Source organism: Schistosoma mansoni, chromosome 1 (assembly GCF_000237925.1).
Source record: "Schistosoma mansoni strain Puerto Rico chromosome 1, complete genome".
Lineage (NCBI taxonomy): Eukaryota > Metazoa > Platyhelminthes > Trematoda > Strigeidida > Schistosomatidae > Schistosoma > Schistosoma mansoni.
This window is the reverse complement of record NC_031495.1, coordinates 26,726,011-26,752,058: the sequence shown is the minus strand read 5'-3', so window position 1 is coordinate 26,752,058 and position 26,048 is coordinate 26,726,011. Positions and strand designations below refer to the sequence as shown.

The 26,048-nt window shown below is 31.2% G+C and overlaps 2 protein-coding genes across 2 annotated transcripts; one reads left to right on the top strand and one right to left on the bottom strand.

Moving 5' to 3' along the window:
• On the top strand, positions 1–21,086 carry Smp_180290 (membrane associated guanylate kinase inverted related; the record flags this gene model as incomplete). The annotated part of the gene is made up of 10 exons (XM_018793874.1): positions 1–558; positions 3,684–3,791; positions 5,078–5,243; positions 7,154–7,818; positions 11,304–11,529; positions 14,068–14,190; positions 16,487–16,651; positions 18,767–18,909; positions 19,963–20,130; positions 20,831–21,086. 10 exons carry the CDS (start codon positions 1–3, stop codon positions 20,975–20,977), a joined length of 2,469 nt encoding a protein of 822 aa, XP_018648343.1. The 3' UTR covers positions 20,978–21,086.
• Positions 21,087–24,804: 3,718 nt separating this feature from the next.
• On the bottom strand, positions 24,805–25,185 carry Smp_200890 (uncharacterized protein; the record flags this gene model as incomplete). Its single annotated transcript, XM_018793873.1, has 1 exon — positions 24,805–25,185. The coding sequence occupies one exon, from the start codon at positions 25,183–25,185 to the stop codon at positions 24,805–24,807; it is 381 nt and encodes a 126-aa protein (XP_018648342.1).
• Positions 25,186–26,048: the final 863 nt, after the last annotated feature.

Genomic DNA, 26,048 nt, shown 5'->3' with positions numbered 1-26,048 from the left:
ATGATTTCATCGAGTAGTGTTAAATTAATTGATACTTGTTTAATTAAAAAACCTTCTGGCTTTGGGTTGACGTTGAGTGGAGTTATAACATTTATTCCAAATGGTATATTAGATGTCAACATTATGTCTAATTTATCGGACAGGCAAAAAGGGTTCTTTCAACGTTTATTACAGATACGAAGTGTGAGTGATGATGTAATAACATATAATAATGATTTAGTCCAATCACTTGGAAAGAATAATTCAATACGACCTGGTGATATATTACTTGCTGCCGGTGGTTGTCGTTTAGCAGGCTGCACTCCTGAATATGCTGTACAGTTGTTGGCCAAGGTTCCAGTAGGCAGTGCTGTTCAAGTTACTTTACTTAGAGGACTAGGGATTCCTGGAATTTATTCTGTAACCGAAGATCATAACTACACTAAACATTTTAATAAACCGAGATCATTCAGTTCGTGTTCTTCAATGAGCAGTTCCTCAGAATTGTCGCCGAAAAGGATAAATTCGGACTTCGAATCTCAGAACGGATCAAAATGTGTGAGATCCTACATGGAACACGTAAGTGTATTATTTAAGGAATTTAGGATACTTCATTAACCCAATCTTTAAGTGAATGAACTTACTTTTATGCTGTATTAGTAGCTCTGCTATTTAATTAACATGTAAATTATGTCTGTCATCGAACTAAATAAATGAATTTTGTCAGCCTGTTATAATGGATCACTAGTCAAGCTTAAAGATAGAAGAAAATACCTCTCTAATTAACACAAAAAAGGCTAACCATAATGAGATTTACTCAGTATTAGGTCCTGGTAAAATCCATATAACTACAGAAATTTCAAGCTATGATACATGTCCACTCGACATTAACAAATGCTTTTTCCAATATAAGATCGTCATACAACTTTTGGGTGAACTAGTTCATATTACAAGACGATAATTTAATACAAATCAAAGATAAAAAGATTTGAAACTAGTCATGTAGCAGAAGGCATCAGTATGAAAATTTTGAGACACTAGTGTAACAAAATCTGCAAGCCCTCGATTATTTAGGTCATTGTCTTTCACATTCACAAATAACAGCCATAAACTAGTAATCATTAGTTTTAATTCACAAACTATTTGTATTTTTCCCTATTTTTTTAACTGCACTTATCAAATAATGAGGGGTACCCTATTATATTTTTATCTAATGGATGGTATTACTAAATAGGAAAAAAGTAACTATGAAAATATTAAATCTCCATAAAACTTCTTTTGATAATAATAATCATATGCTCACTAGTGACTGACTTTGAGAGTTCTAGTGAGAAGCAGTAACCAGTGGAGTTCAACCAGGTCTGTTGTGAGATAGGAACTCACTGAAGACAATTGGTGAGTGGTTGCTCAACTTCGTGGATTGGTTGAAGTTAGACATAAACACCATCCGATGCCGGCTCAGTGGTCTATCGGTTAAGTGCTCAGGCGCGAGACTGGTGGGTCCTGGGTTCGAATCTCACAAAGCGAGGTCGTGGATGCGCACTGCTGAGGAGTCCCACGATAGGATGAAACGGCTGTCCAGTGCTCCCAAGTTTCCTTTGGTGGTCTAGCTTCAATTGACTCACGCTTGCAACTATGAAAATACTAAATCTCCACAAAACCTGATAATAAATGGGAGTCGTTCACGATCACAGATATTATTAAGTATGAATCATCAGAGAGCGATAATTTCGAGAAAATCATAATTTTCTAAATGTTCTTTGCTCCGGTTTTTTTAATGGTTAGCTACAAATAAATTCCTTCTTCTTTTAAGTTGCTCATAATCTGGAAGCTTCACACAATAATCAGAAAATCATTTGTACTACATCAAAACAAAATAATTTCGCAGTTTATCATAAACGATTAATTAAATCTTATCACATGTATTTTACATACAGGTAAATTTCTCGGTACATTTTACGTGAAGCTTAATACTTTCCATTTTCGCCAATGTCTTTATGGTTTATCATAACTTTCCAAGGTATGATATTCTTACGTGATGTTGATAGAATCAATCAATGAAAATCAATATTGTTTACGGTATCAAAATGGAATAAACTTCAAAACTATTAAGGATATGTAGAAAATGGTATATTTCTTTAGAATATTCACTATATTTAATAATTTATGTACTTTCTAGAGTATGACAGATCATGAACAATAAACCAATAATCTTTTTAAGGATCAGATTAGTAACTAAGATCCCAAATGAAACAAACCTAAAACTTTAACTTGTCATCTCATTGTTTACTGTCATGATTACCTGACTAAAGTATTTTCGGTGAGACTATAATTTATGGACGACCTTTGAACAAACTTTAAGTGACCTTGAGAAATATTAAACAATCAGTAAACAGTCAGTATAGAGTTAAAATATATTATAAAATATCAAATAATTAAAGTGGATACACTTCTTTTATATGGTTCAAAAACTTGGTAAGGTTAAATGGAGGTTCAAAGGTTCTAAAATCGCAATGCATAAGGTAGAGGAACTCATCCATGTGGCTCCATAATAGTCGGTCTATGGAGCCATGATAAGGTCGCAAAAACTCGCTCAGCCTCGACCACATAATTTCAGTAATGTTTGTGTGTACTCCTGTTGCGTAAGTTTATCATTGTTATTACGCATATATCCCTACAATGCCCATACCACTGAACAGCCGAAGCTTCAGTAACATCTGCGAACATTTCGGCCAATGTTATTGGTGCTTTTATTATACAGTTCGCAAGAATTAATATAATTTGCCCTAGTCTCAATCTGGATCGAGCGATAAAGGTTCGTATTCTAGCAAACGTCTTCCTTCAACATATGTTACATCGAAGGACAACATCATGGTAGTCTGCACAAGGTCTACAAGTCATTTAATATTCGTAATTACAAATACAGGAACTTTTTAGTAGTCTCATTTGTTGTAGTCGCTTAATTGTCAAGTCTTCTCTAAAATCCTCTGTGAACCATACATACATGAGCATCAGGTACTGAAATCGGCGCCGTGACCTTGAAATCCTCAAAAGCTTCTGATTTGCTCGTCCATAAATTATAATCTCGCAGTATTTTCTTCTCACTCATTAATTATAAAATACAAACTGCTTTAAAATGATGTAACTAAGCAAATGTTTTTATACATTTTTATTACTGAAATGATTTTGCATTGTTTTTAGGAAGTTAAAAGTTAAAAATAAACATTCTGTCATATTTTACTTTCATATACTTTTAGATGTTTAGTATAAAATAATCATTATAAAAAGACTTTGACTTTAATGAATCTTGTTTGAGTATACTCACTGTCAAATGGCATATCTCTAATAACGATAGAATCATAAAGAATTTATTCTTTTTGCAGTAAACACTTTACTGACTAGGTATTGAGACATTTGTTACTGTTTATTATGCATATATATAAACCAACATCACTTTTTATGAGAATACTTTATAATTTCAGTTAGTTAGTCTAGTTTATTCATCATACATACTTATATTTAACAGATTAAAACTGATCTTGCCTTGACTTCCAATGTTCTACAAGGAACTTCCAGTTTTTCATACTTGATATTGAACAGTAATAGACAAAATATAACTATGTATATACGCTATAGTTATGAAATAACTAACTAATTTCCATATTTTGTTTACAATTTCCTTTTCATTGTGATGGTCAATACAGTTTTGCTCAAATTGTTGCAATTCCCTACGAACTGTGAAGTTGGTTAAAAAAGAAAATGAATATGGATTCACTTATTTTTATACAAATTATGGATGCTTGGTTAATCAGGTAAGTAAATGATTAAATTGTTTTCCTTTTTTTAAAAAAAAGCAATGCTTATACTACATATAAAGAGTACTTTTTGTATTAGAAAAAGATCTATTTTGAACTGTCAGTGAAGTAAGGTAATTAGGTTTACTTAGTGAATTTCTCTAGTTACCAACATTCATATGAGTAGAAAATTATCAGACTTTTTTTTATTTAAAATTGTTTAAAACATGTATAACGATCACAAATGTCCTCGAATCATTGTGCTTTTAAGAAAAATATCGCTGAATAGGCACATACACGAGATAAAGCATAAGATGTAATGAAAGAAAATATGAATCGCTCAACAAAATCTCATAGCACTGACTATATTATTATCTAAAGTAGAAATTTAGTTTTTGTAACTAAGGATTTTGAACAAACACAAATAACTAATTTATAAAACTATCTATTATCATCAGAAAGGGATATTGTGATAACTTATGGTCTGTGTGCCCTGTTAATGTATAACGTGATAATACCGCCAATTAGAGAACAGTGAATTATCGATCACACCAATGACACACGAAATCCGTACGAGCAGTCTAGAGTACTTATCGGTCCTGCTTCTGCCTAGCCCAGCCAGTTAAGTCCAGAACACCAATAACAGCCTCTGCAATATGATTCATTTATTTCAAACATACTGGGTTCATATACTAACCAGACAGACCACATCGTACTATAAAATAAGAAACAACATTTGTACGAGATTTAGCCAAATGTGGCTGTGAATAAGAGAGATAGTAATTGATAGACAGCATAACTCGAGAATGATAAATCGTATAATAATAATTCATATGTCAAAATAGAGCTCATAATAAGTGGGACACGAATATGAATAGTTTAGTTATTTAACAATTATACAATAGAAATATACGCATAGCATTGGTCCATAAATTGATCCCAAATGTTACCATTCATTATTCTTATCGGGATATAACAGGTTTTGTGGATATTATAGTAATTTATTAGTTAAATTCATGAGTCAATTAAAGCTAGACCACCATGGAAAACCTGGAAGTATTGGACGACCTTTTCGCTCTAGTATGAAACTCCTCGGCAGTAAGCATCCATGATTATTATCAGTTCATTACACCGTTATCCTTTCATTCAACCATTACACTTGATATACTTTATAAATATAATGATTATAAACAATCAAATTTGATTATAATCAAAAGTCAAATCATAATTAATTTCTAGGTAAACAGAGTTGATGTGAAACCTAATGTTCTTAAATTGTATTTTTTTTGTTTCTGAATCAACAGGTAACTAGAAATAACATCAATCAGTTAAATAAAACAAAGTTGCAACCAGGTGATTTGATAGTGAAAATTGGTCATTTTGACGTAGTTAAATTAACTAAAACTCAATTTTCACAATTATTGAGTGTATACTTAAAATCTGAATCAATACAGTTTACTGTGATTCACGGTAAGTATTCAGTTTATTTATTTATCTATTTGAACATATAAATATTGGTACAAGGGGGCACCAGATATATATGCACCACACAAGCCATTTGATTTATTTGTGGGCTGTGATACTGCCCGGGTGCCCAGACCGAAACATGTAGTTTTCTTAGGGGGCCACACCCGGAGCCTTCGGCCTAAAGGTTTAACCCACAAGGCAGTCGAGCATCGTGAGGAGATTCAGTCCCGAGGTAGCCGGTGACCAACAATTGATTCATACGCCATTTGTTCCCTCAGGATACTGGAGCCCATGTGCACCACTGGTTTTGAATCAGGGTATTCCAACTCCCCTAGGTGGACTTTCTGTGTCCATTAACCCGGTTAAAGCACCGGGCATTCACTTTTCATCCTCTCAATTCCTCAAACAACATTCTACCGTGAGAAGGCAGTTAGCAGAACTTCCCTGATAGTGGTTGTATACCCGTGGCCATATGAGAGAGTTTTGAAAGGGAGAGCTGACTCTTCCTACTCTCGATCGTACCAGAGCATTTGAGTGCCTAATGAAAAAAAAAGTATTCTATAAAAAGTAGTTCATTAGTTTCATTGAATATTCTTAGTTACATTTTGTGCATTAACTGTTAATAGAATTTTATTGAAATTACTTTTAAATAAACTTATTAACTGTAGATCAAATCTTGTCTAGTTACCTGAAGTTTTTAAACTCCAAGAGCAATAAATATTAAAAATGAATGTGAACTAAATAATTTTGAACAATGTTTTATGTAAACTATAGACAAATTATTTGTATGATACCATGTTGGTTTATATGAATCTGTGGGGATGGCTGCCGGTGAACTCATGGAAGCTCTAAAAAGCTCGAAGACATTCTGTCCAATCATTTTTTCGGAAAAAAATTTCAAAGTCTCAACGTGTGGCTTCCCGATTGGACAAATTCGATTTCGTTTTTACTGAAAACTAGAAATACCCGAGTGTATTGTATCATATTTAATACTTTTTGAAATAAGATTCCTTTCCTTTCGTCTTCTGTCTGTGATCAAGTTGTATGTGGTATAGCAATAATTCAAGCTCTAGATAAAACAGAATCAGATACTGAAAGAATTCTTAATTGAGAAAAAATATGAGAAAATTGTTTTTCTCTGCTTGGTATTGACAGTTGATAAATATCTTCAAAAATGCTTCGTTGATTCATTGTGTAGTCGAACAACTATTATTTGTCTGTTATTAATTTAACAGTAGTTGGTAATATTCAGAATTAATGTCTGTCTCATCTCTGTGAATATAAAACGGTTGACCTACTTTAATAGTCGTCCAGAGCCCTTTTTTCAGAATGTAATGAACAGTAATTTTAATGAGTTAGTTTATTTGTTGTATAGTAATGATACAATCCATTAATTTAATTCTAATCATATCAGAAAACTTTAAGCCATAGGTACTCAAACATACAACCTACAGTGTAAACTTAAGATTAACCTATTGATATAGATAAAGTCAATTGATAAACTCTTAATTCAGACAAATAAAACATAAGGCTTTTGTTTCAAATAAAGAGTTACATACAGTATTTTTATTCTGAAGTGTATAGACTTAGCAACATAGCTACGTAGCCTCAAATCTTATGATTATTATTATTGGCATTTAGTGTTACTCATATTCTAAGATGAGTCATTTCATTAGTTCCTGTCTATTGGGTGTGTACACAAGAATATTGTAAGAAATATATATGTAATTTTCATTGGTTAGCTTTTAACAGTTTCATACTACTTATATTCGTACATAAATACGTTTTCGCCTATATATACATATTCAATGCCAAACCACACCCTTAAATGAGGAATAGAAACAATTTGTTTATTAGAATTGAATTTTAACAAAATCTAACCGCAACTTTGCTTCATTCTGTTTTTATCAAAGTTTGTTCAACTTGTTTAAAACAAGTAAATCATGCAAATATTCATTTGAATTCTAAAAAATCTACAAATCATTATTTGGATTTAAACAAAACTACTTCCACACCAACTACACCAACAATAAGAGAAACAAATAAAGCTGAAATGATATCCTTCCTAAGAACAGTATTAAATGCAAACTGTCATGGAAAAAAATCCACAAACCATAATCTACAAACAAATGATAAACACAGTTCTTCGAATACTTCTGAGCTCAATAATGTAAACAATTTATTAATGAAGAGGAAACCTGAATCATGGTTGCCTGTACAGTGTATTACTCCAGGTATAGGTAAGAGTGGTCCTTGTGAAACGCCAGATTTTGTACCGATATCACAATTCATAAATACATTGAAAACAAACAACCATCAAATCAATGATTCTTCTCATTTAAATAATATACCACAATATGATTATCAAAAATTTGATGTATTCAAACAAAATCAAATAAAAGAACAACAACGACAACAATCAATTGTAAACGATAAACATTGTGATAATTCCTTATTAGATCAAATCTCTTCACCTTATTTATCACCAATAATACAAATGAAAAATTCCCATAATCTAATGTTGAATATTCCTGAAATTAGTACTAGTAATACAAATTATAATAATTTTACTGAAGACGTGAAAATTCGCTATAGCACAAAAGATGGAAAATTAAAATTTGTTAAGGAAAATATTGAACAAAATTTAGTAAGTGAATGGTATTATTATTGTTATCGCTATGGGGTTGTGGAGATTTTTGAGTTTCTGATTGAGATCATGGATCGACCAATGTTAGACCACCATTGAAAATCTGGAAGTACTAGTATGGGACTCCTCAATAGTGCTCATTTACGATCTCGCACATGGGACTCGAACCCTGGACCTTCAGTCCCACTAGCGAACGCCTAACCTCTAGGTCACTGAGCCGGCATCCAACAGTGGTAATGCCGAGTGTCATATGTTGATGGTGTATATTTAAATTTTCATTAGTCAATTCATTTTATTCATATGCACAACTGAAATAAATATTTTTTACTTTTAAAGTTGCAATAATGTGTAATGTATTTCTAAATTGAAAAGTCTGTTTATTACGTAATACCATTTTGTTGCTGATTTTATCCTTGAGGTGTTTTCTTTTTAAATTTAAAAAGTTAATTTATAGTAATAAATGAAGTTTATTTATTGCGACCCCTATGAAATCGAAAACTGAACTCGTTAGTCATCTACAGACTCATCAATTTCTAAAGCTTATAATAATAATAATGATAATAATAATAATAATCATTATTACTTAATCGATAACAGGTGCAGATAACATAGTTCTAAGTTGAAACTTCATTATATAAAATTATTAATTGTACTAAATCAACAGAAAATATATTTTAGACTTTATTATTGAACAACCAAATGAGTGATTTTAGATGAAGTAAGATAAACATTGATACTTAGTTACCCTTCGGCAGAGGACATTTTCTGAATCCTGCATTTGGTTTAACAAAATTATCGAAAACCCTTCTTCCTACTGACAACAGCGCGATGTCTCCGTAGTTATAACAGATAATAAGATCTCGTTTCTTCGGTATCATGTTGAGGTATTCCTCCTTCAAGTCTGTTGGTACCTGTTCTTTCTGAATATGACAAAGGACATCTTAACACTGATCTATACATCTGACTTCATTGCTTCAGCTGGAATACTATCTGACCTTGTTACTTCGATATTCTTGATTAGTTTGATGGCCTTGGTGATTTTTCGATTAGGAGTGAGGCAACATATATAGGGAGGTCTGTGCGTATCACCTCGATGTTCAGTTGGCTCAGCGGGATTATTTTATTCAAAAGCTCTACCCACTTCTTCCTTGAACCTCAGTGATTGATGTACCTTCCTTATTCCTGACTGGTCGCAATGGTTCACCATATTTTTCTGCTACCTTCTTCGTGGTATCATTCAGTTGTCCTATATATCCTTCTCTTGCAGCTTTTTCTGTTGCAACGCTAAGTGTACCACGTATTTCCGCTTGTCGGCCCTAATACTCCTCTTGATTTGTTTTGTTGCTTTTGTGTATCCGGACTGTATCTTGGCTTTGTCTTATCTTGTTTGGCTATTGTTAATTTCTGTCTTCTTGGTCTTCCCTTCCTGAGTCTTGCTTAGGGTATCAACAGAAATCCACTCCTTATGCTGGTGCTTATTGAGGCCCATCAACTCCTAGAGTGTTGGATTGATTATTTCATTAATTCCCCTTCAATCGTTTTCTACAGTGGGTTTTTCTTTTTTTGTAGACATTGTAAGACTTGATACTTATCACTAAGATGTATCTGGAAAACATTGAGTTTGTTGGTATCTCGAAAGAAGTTTTTATTGAACGTTTGTAGTGCTATATGCCCACTTGTCTAATGCTATTTTAGCTTAAACTTTAGTTTTCCCACCACGAGATGTTGATCTGAAGCTATATCAGATCCTCTCTTTGTCCTTACTTCTTCCATGGACCCTCGAAAAATTTTATTGACACGGATATGACCGATCTGGTTCTCTGTAGTGTAGTCAGAGGAAGCTGACACAGCATTGTATATGTGTTTGTAAGGTTACGTTCTACCCATAACCATGTTTTTGGAAAAACATAGATCTACCAATCCTTCGTTATTTTTGTTCATTTCTCCTGATCCAAGTATCTCCATGATGCTTTCGCACTCGGCTAGTCTATCCTGACCTCGGCATTTATTTTTGAAATGAATAGTTGTTAATATTTTCAGTATGAATCTGCATCAATTCGCGTAAGTCTCCTATGAATAGAGTTCGATGAAATTACACAGATTGAGACTTAAGATACATCTGATGAACATATATATATTTCATTTTTTAACCATTTAATGATATATCATCACTGATTAACGTAGCTTATATTTCAGATTAATTTTAGAGAATCAGAAACATTAAGATATCAACAGTTGATTTCATTTACATTCCTAGAGTAGTCCGAAAAGCACTTTATCATTTCAAACCTTGTAAATATTATCATTCTTAATACGGAAAATGATAAACATATGGTCGTTTAGCTACAGTTCACTTTCTATAAAATGGGAATGTAAAATGCTTTCATGACAATTCTCTGAGTTGCTTTTTTGAAATTGAAAAACAGGTGAATGAATACTTTAATAAAGTTAAAAGCTTCTGTGTAATCATTTGGTTATATACATTTTATAGTCACTGGTTACCTTTTATGAATACTGGAGGAAAATTGTTCTATGTATAGTATTTCATATCAGAATAAATCAAATAAACTAAATTTTTACTATATGAATAGATAAAAGTAATTATAATGAAACTATTTGTCAAGGGTTTTACAAAGCTGTTATTCATAACTTAAACATAGAAAATTTCTACTCCTTTCAAACACCTATTGTTTCAACAAACTATAATCTTTGTGTGTGAGTGATTTAGAATATTAAAGTACTGATTACAGTTTCAGTAGAAATCTTAACTGTTTATTCATGAAATAAACAGTAGGTAAATTTGTGAACTTTTACAAGAATACTATATCTATACATTTGTGCTAGCTTTCAGTTCTATAGGCAAAAATGGATAGTGACTAGCAGTGAAATCCAGGATGCGCGATTCGTCCTATTCCGGACCCGTCAGCTGGATGTACCTGCATCTCAGAGTTGATGTTCACTTTGGGACTCGAACCCAGTACTGTTTGCTTAAGGACTTAATGGATAACACGATGGCGTTTGAAAATACAAGTAAACAACACTAAGTTAATTTAACCTTCAGTTCATATATTTTTTACGATAGAATTATTGTTACACGTAGTATATAATAATGATGTAGAGTTCAGATATTCCAAATGTAAATCTCCAATGATGTTTTTCAACATTCGAAATAATGAAAACTATCTTAAAAATTCTTTAACTTTTAGTTAAAACCAAGCATCTTATAAATCCATGATTAAAACAAATGACCACAAGTCAAACTTTTCTTGCAGTTTGAACACTGAAGCGTTTTACATGTTCCTCTTAACTGGAGTAAAATTATCTATCACTTTATTTAAACATTTAAAATATTGTTTTAAGAATGCATGGGTTTCTTATAAAACTCTGTTTTTGTAAACATAACTTATTTTCTTCAGCTATGTATCATACCTATAGAAGACAATGGAAATTCAAGCGAATCAAGTCAAAATTTAGTGGTAGGTGATCTGTTAGTGGCTATTGAAAATCATTCTGTATTGAGCTGTAAACCTAGTGAGATTGAAGAACTACTTCGATTAGCAGCAAAGAATAATAATGGTTATGTTACGTTGACTGTTCGTAGAATACATCCATTAGATGAAGCTGAATGCATGAAAATATCGGGTAATTATCAATTTCAGTGTACTTTTTGAAATTCTGATTGTGTTTGTTATTTACAATTACTGTAAAAAACGACTTGGGATTTTATTCTAGATCATGACAATGTCAATGTGTCTATCTTGTAGAAAAAATAAAATGTTACTAACTACTCTGTTTTGAGGCATATTGTTTGTGCGAGGGCTAATAATGCTTCCTGTCTTCCTGAACGAACGTGATTGAAATGAAGTTTATGCTCGCAAATTATTGGCTGAAAAATGATTACTTTAACCCTTAAGCTGCAGTTTTTAAGTCTGAGTGAAACGTTTTTAACAGCTAAGAAGAAACTAGACTGGAATTATATAAAGCTCTTAATATCATCTGAGGTTCTAAAAAGAATATGTTTAATTTTATCTGCGAATGGAAGCTAATTGTGTTCTACTTCTATCATCCATATTTTTTATGATTTGTGTAATATATAACACTAGAGACTAGAGAATAGAAAAATTTAGTCAATAAACTGGAAACCATCTCTTTTAATGATTAGAATGAATTTAAACTTATTCTTTAAGTTAAAGCAATCAGGCGATACAAATTCACCAAATATGTAACGACCCTGAATAAAGTTTGAAAGACAAAATACCTAATATAGTTTTCGTAATACATGCGATTTCATATAAGATTTTAAAAAGCTAATATATTTCAAATTATTACTGTTGACTGGAAGTTAATATAATGTGTTTTTTAGTGAGTTTTATTCTCTGAGCTGGACGGTTTGGTAATGAAGTTTTCATTGTTCCTCTGAACAAACGTCAGAACGTTTGTGCTGATGATGTCGTTCAGAAGAATGATGGAAGCTTCACAACCAAACCATCCAGCTCAGATAACAAAACTCCATCAAAATCATCCACCTGAGCTACAAATCTTCAGTATCTCATAATCTAATGTATATTAATACTCGCTTAGTCTTTAAAATAAACAACCAATGAAAATTTAGTAGTATTTCTTACTAGACTAAACACTGAAAACAAATTTCGAAGTTACACCTTCAAACGCTAAACTATGTTACCTTAAATGATGAAGAACAATTTGTGGATGAAATAATGTACCATATTTTTTACTTAATTGTTTGAAAATATAATTAAACAAAACCAGCTTTATGATCGCATACACATAAGTACATCGACTTTGTAAGTAAAATAACATCAACAATTCACAAACAATGATTTTAAACGTGTGCAACCTAGTTCACATCAATAAGTTTTCATTTACTAATACAACTTTTATTTATCACCACTGAAAACTTTGTTAGTAGTATAAAACATTTAACGAAATTATCTACGACGTTTACGTTAAGTCAACAAGATATTAAATAATTTTCAAGGACTAGCGACGAAAACGTTGTAATCTAAGGATATGTATTGTCTATAATTCCTTATTTCTGTGTAATTACACAGTTTATTTGTTATATCCTAAAATTCCTTGACCAGTTTTTTGTGAAATCTGGTAATAAATAATTTTTTAAATCTAATATAGTGCACGGTGCTTCTAAGGACTGTCGGAATTCGAAACAATATTGAAGCTCATAAGGTAGAGACTTCGTCAACTTTTATAACTTTGTGGAGCTTATTAAACCATAAATAGAAATAAATAGGGGTAGCAAAATATATTCACTTTACGTACATGACATTTTTCAAACTAACGAAGGTCATTTTTCAGAAATAAGATAGTTGAAAGTACTTCAAAAAGATAAATCCATACAGCATAGTATAAATTATACGAAACCTTTATAGCCAATATACAGGGATGACTGAATAATTTTTAATCGAGTTCCAGGATAATGACAGCAAATTAAAATAGTTAACAAAGTTTGACAAATAAGTTTCAATTTAAACTGACTAACTTTGATCGCAAACAACACTCGAGTGGATCGAAAAATAACTATTTAGTTTTCTAATTATCTATCACAAATCAGTTTTTTAACTGAGTGAATGTCAATTTAATTGAGTCAAAATTGTATGTATTTTTGTCTGTATTCAATGCAGGCAAGTGACAACAGTAAACTTTTTAACAAAATTTTATCTTGAAACGAGTACATCTCACAGGACAATCCTCAGAAAGAGAGCAAATATTTATCTTAATGTGTTCCTTTGATTATTGTTAGGAAATGCATCTATGTTCACTTTCGTCCACACTACGAAGTACTTTCAAAGAAAAAAATTAATGTTGACTGTAGCTTTTAACACTGGATTAAATCTAGTCTTACTTCAGGTTCTAGATAAATACGTAGTATTCGAATGTGAAATCCATTCGATACATTTTTAGTAAAGGATTCATCTTCATAATTTATAAGTAATAATCTTACTTGAAATACTTTCCTAAAACGCAATATTCCTATTTTAAGAAATAAATGCAAGGATTACATTTTAAGATGGTAAACTGTACACCTGATGTTGTTCATGGTTATAAAACTTTTAAAGCTTTTAATTTGGGAATCATCTCTATAAATCACCTTAAACATTATCCTTGATTGCAATTGTCTTATTTGTGTCTGATATATTACAGAAGTACCAGCAAAAGATTCAAACAGTTCAAACATAATCAATGTGAAGTTATTGAAAGAGAAAGATGAAGGTTTTGGTTTTGTGATAGTCAGCTCTTTGAATAAAGAAAAAGCAAGTGAAATAGGTAAGTATAAATGTAACAAAATATAACAATATTCTAGCTACTAAAGAAAAAATTGATAATTAGTCAATTAGATAAGAATTAACAGAAAATTTAATCAGAGAAATCCTTGAATAAAACGAATACTAATAATTTGAAATATGAGCAGCTGAATTTTACTACTAACAATATTTATATATAGGTATTGTTACTGCTATATCTCGAACTTAGATTCTTAGTATGTCGCGTAATACTTGAGCACTCAAACGCTAGAACACTCCCAAGTCGCAAAATGAGAAGACAGAAGACTAGTAAGTAGGAATGTTATTACAAACAGTGTCGAATATACTACAAACATCTCATGTATTTATGGTTTTTGGCTGAAAGTAAATCATCACTTCGGACAGCCAATAGGCACATAGGGGGTCCTTCTTATTCATCCAATAGGGAAGCTACACGTCGACACTCTAGAATGTTCCTCTAGCGGTGGTTGGATGGAATGTCTTCTTCTCTTTCTGGGCTTCTTGAGTTTGTCAACAAGCCATCCTTACAGTTACCAAGGTCTGACTTGATAATTTCGAATAAATTGAGGATTGAGTAGATTGTTATAAATAAATAATAGATTTCTAATATCCCAATAAGTAGAAAAATTAGATTTTCTGATGTTTCGTGACTCAGTGTAAGTCACTTCTTCAGAGAATAAATAACCAAATTAAAATTAGTCCAAGTTTAAATAGTATAACGTTGTACTATTCTCTGAAGACGTAGCTTACACTGAACCACGAAACGTCGGAAAATCTAATTCCTCTACTTATTAGGATATTAGAAATATATTATTTATTTATAACATTTATATGTGCATTCATTTTAAATAAACAAATAGAAATTTTGAACTCAAATAGTAGATATAAGCAAATGTTTCGTTTTAAACAATTATGACATACCTTATGCATTTGCTACATAATACTGACTAAATAAGAAATGTTTTGGGAAAAAAACATATGAGTTAGAAACAGGCTTCAAAACCTTTGACGATTAGTGTAAATCTAGTAACAAGGTTTAAGTTTACTGATTGAATTTCACTTGATGATTAAATAAATGTGGAAATTCTGAGTTACATGACTCAAGTTAACTTCATACATTCTTTGAGTTCATTTGAACTTCAAATTTTTTTCAGATGTTGTTTCCCTACCTTATTTATGCTCTTTCTGTTAATTACATTATTCTTGAATAACCCTCATTCATTTATTCCTTGTTATTGAAGTGTAATAACTTGATTAAGTACCTTTGTTTCTTTTATTTATTTCTAATTTCATCAATATACTGTATATCAAATATAAAGAGAAATAAAACCACAATTTATTTTCCATATTATTTGAAGTTATTTCAAAGTAGATATGGCTTAATTAGTTTGTTCTCAGCCTCATTGTTAAGCACTATTTACTTGATTATTTACATTGAAATTAATTCATCATGTGAGGACAGCCCCCGGTGAACTCATGAAAGCTTTAAAAAGCTCTGAATGGACCGAAGACATTTAATCCAATCATCTTTTGTGAGTACATTTCACAAACTCAACGTATAGCTTCCCGATTGGACAAATTCTAAAAACCACTGCATGTGGACTCAATGATTGTAATAATAATTTCGTTTTTACTAAAAATTATAAATACCCGAGTGTTTTGTATCATATTTGATACTGGTTGGAATAAAATTTCTTTCTACTCATCTTCTGTCTTCTTACTTGCGACTTGGAGGGTTCAAGCGTTTGAGTGCTTAGATTGTACGCGGTTCTAGTTCTAGATATAGCATATCACTTATTTAAAAAAATCTTGGAAATCTTTCACGTTATTCTACAGAAGTAAATTATTATGTTAATTTAAATAAAAATTAACTCGTTTAAGAAATATCAGATAAAGATGTTAGGATTGGAACAAATTATCTTCAGACTGTTGTATGCCAAGACATATATTGTTATCTGTATCTAGTTGTCACATGTGGAATCTCAAGCTATAGTCTAGATTGTATCACAAATTCAAAAGTAGGTAACGATTGTACTGATCATATATCTGTACTTTAAATAAATAACTGTCTATCAATATTTTTGTATTGTAATAATTCAGTTAGTCAAAAATATATCAAAGCATCTGAATTGCTCAAACGATTGAATGCATGCATTATTCTATTGGTCATCACAATACTGGAAATGTAGAAAATGATATTTGTTTATTTTCTAGTATCGTCTAACTTCGATTACCGAAGTTTAAAGTGTCTTTATCAGTAGTTAAAACATTTATCTCATATTTTTTTCCATTAAAAGGTCGTATAATTCCAGGTAGTCCAGCTGATAAATGTGGACAATTAAAAGTTGGACAACGTATAATGGCTATAAATGGTTATTGTTTATTAGGAATTAATCATATGGATATTGTAAATCTTATACGTCAAAGTCAACAACAATTAATTTTAACAATTGAAAAAACTGGTAAATCATATGTTGTGATTAAAATTTTGAATATAGTATTTAGCAGAGAAAACAAAATGAAATTCGATGAGATCTTTTGTATCTCTCGCTAACATGAACTAGCTGTAATTATAAGATAATTACTCTATACATATTACATAACACTACTATCTAATAAGCAAAGATGGATAGTGGCTAGCAGTGGGATCTAGGACGCGCGTTTCGTCCTATTTGGGAGTCGTCAGCTGGATATACGTGCATCTCAAAGTTGATGTTCACTCTGGGACTCGAACCTAACACCTTTAGCTTCAAACGCCATCGCGTTGTCCACTCAGTTACTGAGTCCAGATAGCCACTTGTTTGTGCAATAGGGTGAAGTTTGAATTCACTTAGTATTGTTTGTTTGAATCTTCCAATGTTTGTTTTCTTACAAATCGCATAACTTTTTCCTTACTCTTCTAAGCAATATACATCATATATAGTTCTAGAGAATTGAAAGTGAATATTATATGTCTTGAAATGTTCAGTTTTAACTGATGTAAACAATGGAGTTCTTAGAATTTGAAACAAATGTTCATAACTACTTTTAACAAAAGCAACTTAGAATAAATTGTTTACTTTAAAGAAAAACCTCGGTTTAACAGAAATCAACCATCCACAAACAGATCATCACAACAATCAACAGTTTTCACTGTGAGTTGGCGTTATAGAAGAAACTATTTAGTTATGTATTTGGTTAATTAATGACTATCTAAATGAATTGAATATCAATGGGATGAGATTAACCATTAAAAGTAGTGATGAGATATGACTATAAAATAACCTTTTATGAATTTGAAAAATTCATTCATAAAGAGAACAAAATATGATTTTTCAAACTGAAATGTCACTGTCACTTTGAAAACTGATAGTTGAAAGTCATTGTATGTGAAAATTATATTTGAAATAATCTCGGCGATTGAAACTTTAATTATTACCCTGAAGAAGTCCAGACAAGTTAGCTGGACGAAACGTTGGAATTATTTGAATTTCAATCGCTGAGATTATTTCAAATATAATTTTTACATATAATGACTTCTCTATACTCGGCGCCCAACTTTTGTCAAGCTATTGGTTCGAATCCTGACGAATATTCGTATAAATGATAGTTGAAAGTATTTAAACAAACGATTGAGAAATTATCACCCTTTTTATAGTATTTATCGTTTTCTAATTGCTATATGACTGTTCTAATTTTTGTAATCACTAAAAGATTTCAGATAATAAATAGCCATAGTTAATTAATCAGAACAATGATCATTACTTTATTACATTCAGGGATAAAAATTGATTTCTGTACATACTGCTATGTGTATTGTTATAAATCGCCTACAGTATTTGTATCAAAGGCTGATGATACCATAAATAGAATTCTCAGCACAAAGTATTTCAACAAGTTTTTGTTTCTTATTTCTTGATTGATATTGACGATAAATATTGAGCGATCGACAGTTAGATGTAATAATTTCAAAAATCGACACCTAGATAATATTCATTCTTTTGAATGTACATTGCCAGACATCACGATTTCTCCGACTGTACATTTTTGTAACTTGTACACCGAAAGGTCGCAAACTTTTGATAAACTCACCTGATTAGGTTATGCAATTAATTGGTATAATGATCTGTTAAAACAAACAAAGAAATAGAAAACTTGTTGAAATATCTAGATGGCAGGAACAGATAATTCAGATATTCAAGCAGGCCGCCCGATTATGTTGATTTTTTGACTGAAATTCGACCATTCCTGGTTGGCATATATCCATTCTGTATGGATTGTCTCTATATTAGTAATTACGACACTCAAATCCCAACGCGTTTGAAGTGAACAGTACTTGGTTTGAGTAACAGAGTGAATATCAAACCTGGGATCAATGTACATTCATCTGGCTAGTCCTAAGCAGGACAAAACGTGCGTCCTGGATTCCACTGCTAGCCACATTCCATCTATTCCTACTCATCAGATAAGTAATTTTACATGTATCTATTAAAACTATTTAATAAGTAAACAAACCCAACCATTTGATGTCATATAAATATGCATTAATATTATAGTGATATATAACACTAAATTCCATATTCTAACTCAAATTCCAGGTTTTTTGTCTAATAAACAACATAATATTCATATTAACAGTTTAGATACAGATGAAAATTTTATCCCACCAGCTACTTCTACAATGATATGCTCCAATGCAACTGAATGTGTTCATCCTACAAACGGTTCGAAAACTTCAGAAGTAAGTCATAGCGAATATTTATTAGGAAGCTATTTATCAATGAACGTATTACGTAACAATCCAGATATTAATAAGTCTATTCCTATCAAATTATGAATTCTTATGATTCAGTCGACATAGTAGCGATACGGTCATCTAAAGATTAATATCCCAAATTCTACTGCAACCTATATACTAATCAAGTTTAACAATATTTATCTTCAAAAGTTTTGTTCACTATCCATCTATTTTCATCTCGGAATTTACTAATAAAATGTTGTTTTTCGATTTTGCAAGTCCCAATTTACCATAAGTTAGTCAGAAATTCAAGACAATGTTTACGTTTAATATGATTTATCAAAAACTAGTGTAGTATTCCCTCACAGTCATTTTTTTCCTCAGAATATAGAGTCTAATTTATCCATAAATTAGTTCCATTCTGATTGAACATATAAATGAATAAATCAGAAAACTAACTACAATTTAATTTAGATAATCAATGGTAATTGGAATAGCAACATAAGGAAAATTCTTGACCTTTCTGGATGACCAACTCAATAAACTTTACACATCAGTTAACTACCAAAAAAACTACCGAATCAAGCATTTCTGTCCTAGCTTCGGGTAAAATGGAGCAGAACAACCAAAAAAAGGAATGTGTAATAAGGCTTGTTGGTTTGTTCAAACGATAATGAACACAATTTTACAGTAGTTTTTTAAAAGGTTACTTGGTACAGATCTAAGAATAAGTCATCAAACTCAATGAATCTACATTTATGCAGGTTGTTAAAGTATAACCTGAAGACATAGACATAACCCGATTTTCGATAAATCCGTTTGGAGCAATAATGAAAGAATAGCATTTGTCAATATAATTTTAAATACAAACTTACGTGAGTTGATTGGTTCACTTATAAGTATTTAGAAATAAACTATTTTATTTCAATATGCATTTTTAATCGAGCTCCCGAAAACTCACCTGCGAATTCATTAAACATAAAAGTTTAAGAGTATCTCAGTTAAATATTTTATTTTATTTTAAACTAACTGCTGGATGAAAACTGTGTTGTAAAGCCAAGTTTGAATAACACTTCAACTAGAAGCTTATATTCAATCACATTACAACGTGGTCCGAATGGTTTTGGCTTCTCCGTCCGTAGTGGATTCGACTCGAACACATCTCCGTTAATTGTATATCGAATAGCGGAAAATGGACCGGCTTTTCAAGAAGGACAAATGAAAGTGAGTTGTATACCAATACGACAAATGTTAGTGTCATTCAATAAGAAAAAGAGAATTCAGCGAAGAAAATTTTCGTTTCCACGAAATCACTTACTTAAGCTGTACATTCTGGATGACCAACTCAATAAACTTCACACGTAAGTTAACAACCAAAAAACTACCACATGAAACACTTCTGTCCTAGCTTCGGGCAAAATGGAGCGGAACGAAATACAGTGTAATAAGAAAATATTTTCCATATAACTATATATACGAATGTAAAGCTTAAGTAGATGATTTCGTCGGAAAGAAAATTTTCTTCGTTGAATTCTCTTTTTCTTATTCAATGACACTATGATTTATTTTAATTAAATGTTAGTGTCTTAAAAATTATTTACACAAATACTCAAATAGTCACGCACCAATGTGATAGCCGTTTTGTCCGGTTTATATGAGTCTCTAAGGAACAAGAATGAAATCTTGGCAACTTCGAGTTGAACAATTCAAGAAATCAACTAATCACTCCCGTTTTAGTGATTGACCATAAGTGAATGATGTTTTGCCTTTCGATATCATACACGTTGTTGTTATCGTATATATAGATATATTTATCGCTGTTATATTTACTCATGTTGACAAGTAATAAAGGTTTTAATGGAAATGACAACATATAGTCCAACACTAGATGTATAATATTATCTTTAATGTTTTCATCATTTAGGTTGGAGATGAAATTCTAGAAATTAATGGAATTAGTACACTTACAATGACACATCAACAAGCTGTCACATTGATTAGATCAAGTGGATCAACTCTAAGAATTATATTACAACGTTTCAATGAAAATCAGAATGAATATTCATTTTAAAAAACAACAACAACAACAGAGGAATGCTTGTAAAAAATACCTGAAGATATAGACATAGGTAAAAAGTGTTGATGAATTTCATCATTTAAGTTTATTATAGACAAAATATATTTTCTAAATTGTACAGCGAATCAGATTTTAAAATCTTCATTAAAAAAACTAATATACAATGCATTCTTTTCGAATTTACTTTTTATTTATTTATTTAAACATATAAATATTGGTGCAAGGGGGCATCAGATATATATGCGCCACACAAATCTCATTACATTTGTGTGAGGGTTGTGATACTGCCCAGGTGCCCAAACCGAAGCAAGTGGTTTTCGTAGGTGGTCAGACCCGGAACCTTTGACCTAAAGATCTGGTCCACAAGGCAGTAGAGCATCGTGAGGAGATGCAGTCCCATGGTAGCCGGTGACCAACAATTGATTCATACGCCATTTGTCCCCTCAGGATACTCGAGCCCATGTACACCATTGGTTTAGAATCAAGGTTTTCCAACTCCCCTAGGTGGACTCTCCGTCTCCACCAACCCGGTTAAAGCGCCAGTTTTTCGCTTTTCATCCTCTCAATTTCGCAAACAGCACTCCCACCACGAGAAGGCAGTGAGTAGGACTTCCCTGGCAGAGGCTATATACGCGTGGCCATTTGGAGAGAGAGAGCAGACTCTCCCCACTCTCGGCCGTACTAGGGCATTTGGGAGCAGTTTACTTTAAATGATGAGAAAAAAACCATTTATAGCTTGAACTAATCTTTACAAATATTTAGGGCAAACTTTAGATACTTGAAATATTTGTAAAGATTAGTTCAAGTTATAAATGGGTTTTTTTCCTTATCATAACTTAATTAATTATTGGGAACTAAACAACATTAGACAATTGTTTCGCCGTAGTATAAGACTCTTTAGCAGGGTTCATTCACAACTCCACTAAAAATGGGATCTTTTATAATATAATGAAACAATATTAAGAAATTGTCAAAAGTATTACGACTTGTTTTATCGAAATAGTCAACAACTAACGAGGAATTTAATAAAACAAAGAATATTTGTAAATAATACGTAATATGAAATCTAGGACTAGTCATTGATGGATAAAAGTACTATAAAGTCTAAAAATTCTATAAATATATAAAATATGAAGTTATCAGAATAATATTACCAAACTTAGATATCAGATCTTAATTAGTTGATGACAATTAATCTCCACTTAACATTGATTACTTTGTATAAGGTTTCAAACTGATTAATTTGTCATCGGTTCTCAACAATGAGTTACTCCTTCATTTTCAACCAGTCACTTATAAAGTTAACTTAATTTTCATAACTTATCAAACCTTGACTTATTTATTATTGGTCTTCTTTGTTAATTATGTGCATGAGTAAAAGTGTTGACCTCATTTCGTTAAACTTAATAAAGATTAATCGCTTGAATGTTTGTTTTCATTCAATAAGTATAACCACTGGGAAGTTGGAGAATGCTGGTCAGCGGCTTATGCTCCATTGAGAGTAACAGGCGTAAGTAACTGGGAAGTTAAATGGGTAAACTGTCAGTGACCAATACTATATTCAGGTTTTCGCTTCAAAACTATCTATCAGTCGAATATACATAAAAATCAATAAACGTAGAGAAATTACCAACCAGTTAAGACCTCGAACTATGTTGTTTTGAATTTTAATGAATGAAAAAGTTATTATCATCCTTCATTGGGAAGTATCTAAAAGCAGAAACTAGTATATTCCATAGAGTAAAATCAATGTTATTTGGATGGTTGTATTTAGTCCTTTGAGAATAGGTGTTCTTGGGATTTGTTCGGCTCAACAAATGTCTCAAGTATACAAAACATAAATAGCTTCAGATGTATGTTATTTACTATATAAAAGCGGAAGGCGATCAGTTTGATTACACTTTTTAACAAATGGGATGAGAGTTTTTCTGTGACCGATTCTCATTCATACTAATGCTTGTTTTAAATAATCCCGTCAGGTGGTTTTCAAACAAATCAGTGTAATCTACCTAACCACATTTCTATATTGTATAGTTACGTTAAGAGGTATAACTTATCCTTTACCCTACTTTAGTTTAGACAGACAATTTACATTATTAGCGCTACAATTAAAACAAATACAACTAAACAGCAAGTAAACAAATCTGTAGATGGTTGGTTATATCAGCTGAAAACATGATTTCAAGAAACTAAACCACTAAGGACACTACTTAAAATCAATAAACCTATTAGTGATATAATATACATGACTTCAGAAAGTGTAATATTTTATTCCTTATTCTTGTACACAAATAGTACAGTATGGGCTATTTTGGCAACTTACATACTTACGCCTGTTACTCCTCACGGAGGAGCATAGGCCGCTTATCAGCACTCTCCATTCAACCCTGTCCTGGGCAATCCTTTCCAATTTCTATCCATCCTTTTCATAACTGCTTCTATTTCCCAGCGTAATGTATCTAAACAATTGTTGACCTAATTTTACATGTATTTTGTAAACCTATGATCTTTAAAAAAAATAACATAATTTACTTTTAACGATGCGTATAAAACTTGGTTAATTGTTACGAATGACTATTAAATAATTAACACAATAGAAATTCATTAAATTACTTGTAACGCTAAAATCCCCCCCCACCCCAACACCTTTTCATGCAATAATATTTATCATTAAAAAATTTATTTTGTTTTACACATACAAAAAGAGAAAATGATACACATTGTAAAATAAATAAATTAATAAAAAAACAGAGATGAATGGGAAGAGGGAGGGAATAATTGAAGCATAAACCTAGAAGTGTTTTCATTAAAAATATCCACTAGAAATAGTACAGCCATCACCACCACAACAACAAACAATTAGTCCGATAATAAAAAGCAAACGAATAAATTTATTTTCATACAAAAGAACGACTCATTAAAAAATCCTAATAAAAAGAAGAAATTCTTTTCCCTTTTTTCCGCCATCTCTCATTATTCATTGCCACAGTTACAATCTTGTCATGTTTTTCAAAGAGAACAGGGGAAAAACGCTGGGAGAGAGAAAACACAAGACAATTTTCACACTATAAACTGTACATAGTAGAATTATAATTGACGATAATAGTACTAGTTAAAAAGTATAATAATCTTATAAACTGACAAACATACATCTGATTTGTTTATGACAAAAAAGAGGATTTTTTATTTCTGAAAGATGATAGTGATGTGATAGTAAGCTTACAGAGATAAGATTGAGTGAGTGATTAAGTGAGCAGATGAATACAAAGGCAAAGTAGTGAAGACTGAGTTTAAAGTTGAAAAAAATTAAAGAGTTAACGAAATAAAGATGGAAATGTTGCTGAGTTTTTTTTGTCTTTAAACACACTTTCATTATTTTGAAAAAATAGTCTTATTCAGTAGTATATCTAACACAAAAAATATGTATTTTTGAAAAATAAGGTTAAATAAAAAAATTTTAATTACAAAGAAAAACCTAGAAACAGTACACACTAAAATACATGAATGAATGCATAAATATAAGTATTAATTACAAATATTCATATCCTCCTGATCTATTATCATTCGACTTATCATTGTAATACATCTCATTACTAGTCATCATCATCGTTATGTATTTATTACGTAATAATAGATAAAAAGCTTTGAAAAAAGAGAGAATTAAGAAGGGATTGATATACACATTATTGTTATTACACAAATTTACAGATAGTTGACTATTTACAAAAAGGATAACTATGTGTGATGAGATAATAATAATTTTTTTTAAGAAAGAGACAATGAAGACAGCCAACTATAACATTCATGTAATATAAATATATTTATGAAGTAGAAGTAGGTAATTTTTTACTTGGACTAATATTTTGTTGTTCTTGAAAAAGCCATACTTCATGAACAGCTTTTTTATGCTTATCTAAACGTGATTCTGAAGCAAGTAATACTCCACATATATGACAACCATAACCTAAATTAGGCACTGATAATACAGTAGGCCAATATTGGCTACGATTTGTATGATTATTATTATTATTGGTGGTAGTAGTATTTGTTGATTTTAATGTTAATAAATGTTTTAATAACTTTTCAGTTGATTCAAATAGTGGCGAATTATGTGAACATCCTGGACAAGCGATAGATTGTGATGATAAATTATTAGATAATTTATTTTTATGAATGAATGATTTATTATTATTATGAGACATTAAAGTTTGATGAACTTTTAAACCAGGTTCAGATCGAAATTCTCGATTGCACTGTTGACAAATTAAAGAAGTTTTAACTTGTGAAATATTGTTTGTCGATAAAATAAATTTTTGTTTATTGGATCGATTTGGACGAGATGAACATCGTGCACGATGTATTTGAAGGTAACGCCAACACTTAAATCCAGAACGATTACACCAAGAACAAGTGAATAATGATGATGACTCGTTGGTTTTTGAACTATAATCAGATGCTGGGACAGTTGTTGCATTTGAGATGATAGATCTGACATCGTCAATTAAATTATCACTTAAAGATTGTGTAGACAACGATGATTGACGACTACTATAAGGTAGAAAAAAAGGTTAACAGAAACAAGTAATCGTTTGTAATATATATAAAAGTATCTAGAAAAATCCATAAACTCATCCCATGAAATAGTGGGAATAACTTAATTATCACTTATTAGGTAAAATAACTGGCATTTATGATCTTGTTAACGGAAATTACCAACCCTAAAATGATGAACAGAAACGGTAGTACAGATTATTAACTATTTCAAATTTTACTAAATTGACCTCTGATTACCGTTACAAAAACAATTTAATCACCGTACTTTATTCAGATTATAATCTGTTGCTAACTTATTTTACAAGGCTTTCTATTTGCACACACACAATCTTTTATTGTTGATGCTCATATTAAGGAATCTAGTATTATAATCTCCCTATTGCATCATCATGTTTATTGCTTGATCATATGTCCTCACCGAACTAATACTTCAACAAAAAATCCTTATATATATATATGGATAGATAGATAAAAGCTTACCATTTGGATATTCTTCGTCGATACGTGGATG